At 37.1% G+C, this 4,734-nt stretch overlaps 1 protein-coding gene across 7 annotated transcripts in view; it reads right to left on the bottom strand.

Annotated features, from left to right (window-relative positions):
* Nucleotides 1–4,734, bottom strand: part of AK3 (adenylate kinase 3) — a 67,562-nt gene that overhangs the window by 34,280 nt on the left and 28,548 nt on the right. For 4 of the 7 annotated variants that reach the window (XR_010109172.1, XR_010109173.1, XM_034967092.3 and 1 more), the window contains one exon: nt 2,068–2,196. Coding sequence is in view for 5 of the 7 variants with exons in the window: in XM_034967092.3 (XP_034822983.1) it covers nt 2,076–2,196 (121 nt within the window). In the remaining 2 variants the exon portion in view is untranslated. Of the gene's footprint in view, nt 1–252; nt 2,197–4,734 lie in introns of those variants that run through there. The other 3 variants (XM_057298773.2, XM_063594500.1, XM_034967094.4) reach the window with 1 other exon arrangement.

Here is a 4,734-nt window from a genome sequence, read left to right as displayed (position 1 = left end):
CTAAAAAAAAATAAAGAAAAAAGTTGTATTACAGTCATATTCATTCCTAAAGTAATGAATGTATGTGCAAAACTTTGGGCTCAGTGTTTGGGGGTGGGGAGGGAATGGTCACAGGAAATAAGAGTCTTAATTCTCATAGCCATGTTCTTCCACTCCTCACTTTGATTTCCAAATCCCCTAAGGGTATTATGAAGGCCGGTATGGCTACCATAGCAGGAGATGAAGTATTGCATAAACTGAAACCAGCCTATGGACTGTTTTAAGATCATTTATTAGAACAGTCATTCAGAAGCCATTGAGACAACAGGCAGCAGAAAGGAAGGTGGGATGGAGCAGGCCCTGTGAAGGACCAAGGACAAAGTAATAGCCACAGTTATGAAATTTCATTTTATTCTGATAAAGACTAATATATGCTTGATAACCTAGTGATAATCCATAAGTTTGGTATTTCACAACATTTTTTAGAAAGCACATAAGATTAACATTCAAATAAGGCATTATAGAAAGTTTTATAAAGAATGAAGTGTTTCCTATAATTCTTTTAAAAAACATTGGTTCATCTTGAAAGATCGATGAATTTTTTAAATATCAGAAGAAAAGGGAAATGAAATTTTCCCCCCAAAACACATAAGAACCACTTACTGGCACTTGTATTTTAAGTACCTGGGGAAAAAACGGAACAGATTTTTAAAGGCAGTAACGACTTGTAAGATGGCTTGTTTCATTTGATTTGGCACCAAGTAAAGTAAGAGTAAATATGCCATGGAAGACATAATCAAGTTTTTCCTCCATCTCTCATATTTCCCCACTTCTACCAGACCACACAGTACATCAGCAACCATCCTTTAGATTCCAATTTTTAAATGGCTGCTCAGATGACACCAATAGAGTTCTTTCTCCTTAAAATATGGTGGCAGTGAATGCTAACAGGTATCAATTTCTTTGATCAGGAACAAAGAACTCCTTCAGGAAACTCACTTACTTTCCTGGTCCTTGTTAACCTATCATGTAAATTCTTTTTATTGGTACACCTGTTTACTAATTATGATTGATTGCTATTTATGCCAAGGGAGCATTTCCCAGGCATGCCTCATCTATTTACTAACAACAAAGTATGCTTACTTTATTTACATAGTGCCACGGGTTTCTCTTTTTTCTTCTCTTTTTTATTGGCGGGGGAGATGGTACTGTAACTCGTTATTTATCAGGGCAGATCATACATTTGGATCAAAAAGAAAAACCAGCAAGGAGATCCTAAAACACATTTCTTAACCTGAGTCATAACTGAAAACATAGACTTTAATTACATTTTGTTGAAAATTCATTCAACTTTGGTGCTTGTAAAAGCACTTATGTCAATTTTTGACACAAATCATAACCCTCAGTACATAGGTATTTTCAAAGGAAACAAGTCATCTTAAAGTAATATTTTTCTATATGCTAATTGATACATTTTTATAGCAAATTGAAAATTCTGAGTAAACTGAAAGTATGCTTAACGACAAAATAAATACAGCATATATGGTTAACATATACATTTCTTAGTGTAAAGGCAGCAGTGAATTTGTGTCTCACAATAAATCTGTAAATCCAGTTGCTTTCTTTCTGGAATTTTATATAGTGTCTCACCATGTTCCACAATGCTGGAAATGTCTTTTTTGGCATCAATCTATGCACAAATTTCTGATTACGTATTTTCTCCAAATGACATGTAACTTTTTTTAACTTTTCCAGAAAAATATGGAAACTTTATCAACCACTTATTAACTGAACAAAAAGTTAGATTACTACCAAATGCTCTTTTAATTTTGCTCTAACAGATGTTTTAAAAGTTCAGACATCGCTGATGTTTTTGAGGATAACTGCATACAACACACTAGATGATTTCAAACGATGAATCTTAGTATCCGAATCATTTGGCACATCCTTAGTATCCAAAATAAAATCAGTAGAAATAAAAGTAATATAATTTTCAAAGAATTCATACATACTAGAAGTCTTAGGAAAAGCAGCTTCTAAATGCAAGGACTAGGAGGTTTGCCCATCTTACTATTAATAGTTACACACATTTCTCCTCATGGAGTAACTGAAGCTTTCTGGCTTCTTTGTGGAACTTTAGTTTGTAGGAAAGCATATACATAGGGCCAAATCTTGTTGGTTTCTGTTCCGGAGAATGTTTCCAGCACCCCTTTTTTCCTAAAGATGAAACAAAAACAAAACAAACACACACAGGTCTGAGTCTTCCTAATAAGCTCTTTCAAAGCCTTTCTGTAAATAATGATATTGTAGATATAGGAGTCTTGGTAAGTATAGGTTTGTGTAATCAGGAGAGAAAGGCACTTGGCTGGGCATTGGAAAATGTACATTTTGGTTTCAGTTGTGCTCTCTGGCTTACAAAAATGGGTGCTTAAAAAAAATAACAGCACCTATCATTTATTTTATTTATTGAACATGCACTGTGTGTCAAAGGCTGTGCTACATGCTTTACATATTATAGTTTGTTTAATCCTTTCCAAAGCTCAAATTTTCTTATTTTACTAATAAAATCATCCCTTTGTAATGTAACTTAGCCCAAATCACCAAATTGGTAGTACATTTCCAAACAGAACCTATAAGATACCAGAACACCCATCAGCTTTTTTTTTTCTACTTACTCTTTTGCAAAAGCTACTTTCTAATACTTGAGTATCTTTCCTTTTTGCCTAGGCCAACATTTATGTTCTCCTCTATTCCACTCTTCTGAATATTAACAGAAAGGGGAACAAAAAGTGTTGGTTTTATTGGGTTTCCTATTGACTGTCTTCATTTCTTCCCAGGCAGATTTGTCTAGCTTGTCACTAGACCAGCAGCCGAAGTCTATTTTATTTACTCCAGTTTCCTGTGGATAATATGGTGAGGAGTGAGATCAGAATCCTGGGGTTGCTTTTCAAGCCACACAGATTCCCTCCAAAGATTCTGGCCTTCCTCTTGCTAATACCCGTCCTCTAGCCCATGCGTACACCTACACATATACACCTACACATATACACCTACACATATACACACCTACACATATACATACCTACACATATACACCTACACATATACACACCTCCACATATACACACCTACACATACACGCCTACACATACATGCCTACACATATACGCCCACACATATACACCTACACATATACACACCTCCACATATCCACACCTCCACATATACACCTACATATATACACCTACACATATACAGCTACACATATACACCTACACATATACACACCTACACATATACACACCTACACATACACGCCTACACATACATGCCTACACATATACGCCTACACATATACACCTACACATATACACACCTCCACATATACACACCTCCACATACGCCTACACATATATGCCTACACATATACGCCTACACATATACACACCTCCACATATACACACCTCCACATATACACACCTCCACATATACGCCTACACATATATGCCTACACATATACACACCTCCACATATACACACCTCCACATATACACACCTCCACATATACACAACTACAAATATACACACCTACACATATACACACCTACACATATACACACCTACACATATACGCCTACACATATACACACCTACACATATACACACCTCCACATATACACACCTCCACATATACACACCTCCACATATACACACCTCCACATATACGCCTACACATATACACCTCCACATATACACCTCCACATATACACCTCCACATACACACACCTCCACATACACACACCTCCACATACACACCTCCACATATACACACCTCCACATATACACCTCCACATATACGCACCTCCACATATACACACCTCCACATATACACACCTCCACATATACACCTACACATATACACACCTACACATATACACACCTACATATACACACCTCCACATATACACACCTACACATATACACCTACACATATACACACCTCCACATATACACACCTCCACATATACACACCTCCACATATACGCCTCCACATATACGCCTCCACATATACACCTCCACATATACACCTCCACATACACACACCTCCACATACACACACCTCCACATACACACCTCCACATATACACACCTCCACATATACACACCTCCACATATACACACCTCCACATATACACACCTCCACATATACACCTACACATATACACACCTACACATATACACACCTACACATATACACACCTACACATATACACACCTACACATATACACACCTACACATATACGCCTTCACATATATGCCTCCACATATACACACCTCCACATATACACACCTCCACATATACACACCTCCACATAATACACCTACACATATACACACCTACACATATACACACCTACACATACACACCTACACATACACATCTACACATATACACACCTACACATATACACACCTACACATATACACACCTACACATATACACACCTACACATATACGCCTACAAATATACACACCTCCACATATACACACCTCCACATATACACACCTACACATATACGCCTACACATATACACACCTCCACATATACGCCTACATATATACACCTACACATATACAGCTACACATATACACCTACACATATACACACCTACACATACACACCTACACATATACACCTACACATATATGCCTACACATATACACCTACACATATACACCTACACATATACAC

The sequence above is a fragment of the Pan paniscus genome, chromosome 11 (genome assembly GCF_029289425.2).
Source record: "Pan paniscus chromosome 11, NHGRI_mPanPan1-v2.0_pri, whole genome shotgun sequence".
Taxonomy (NCBI): domain Eukaryota; kingdom Metazoa; phylum Chordata; class Mammalia; order Primates; family Hominidae; genus Pan; species Pan paniscus.
This window is presented reverse-complemented; position numbering and strand designations above follow the sequence as displayed.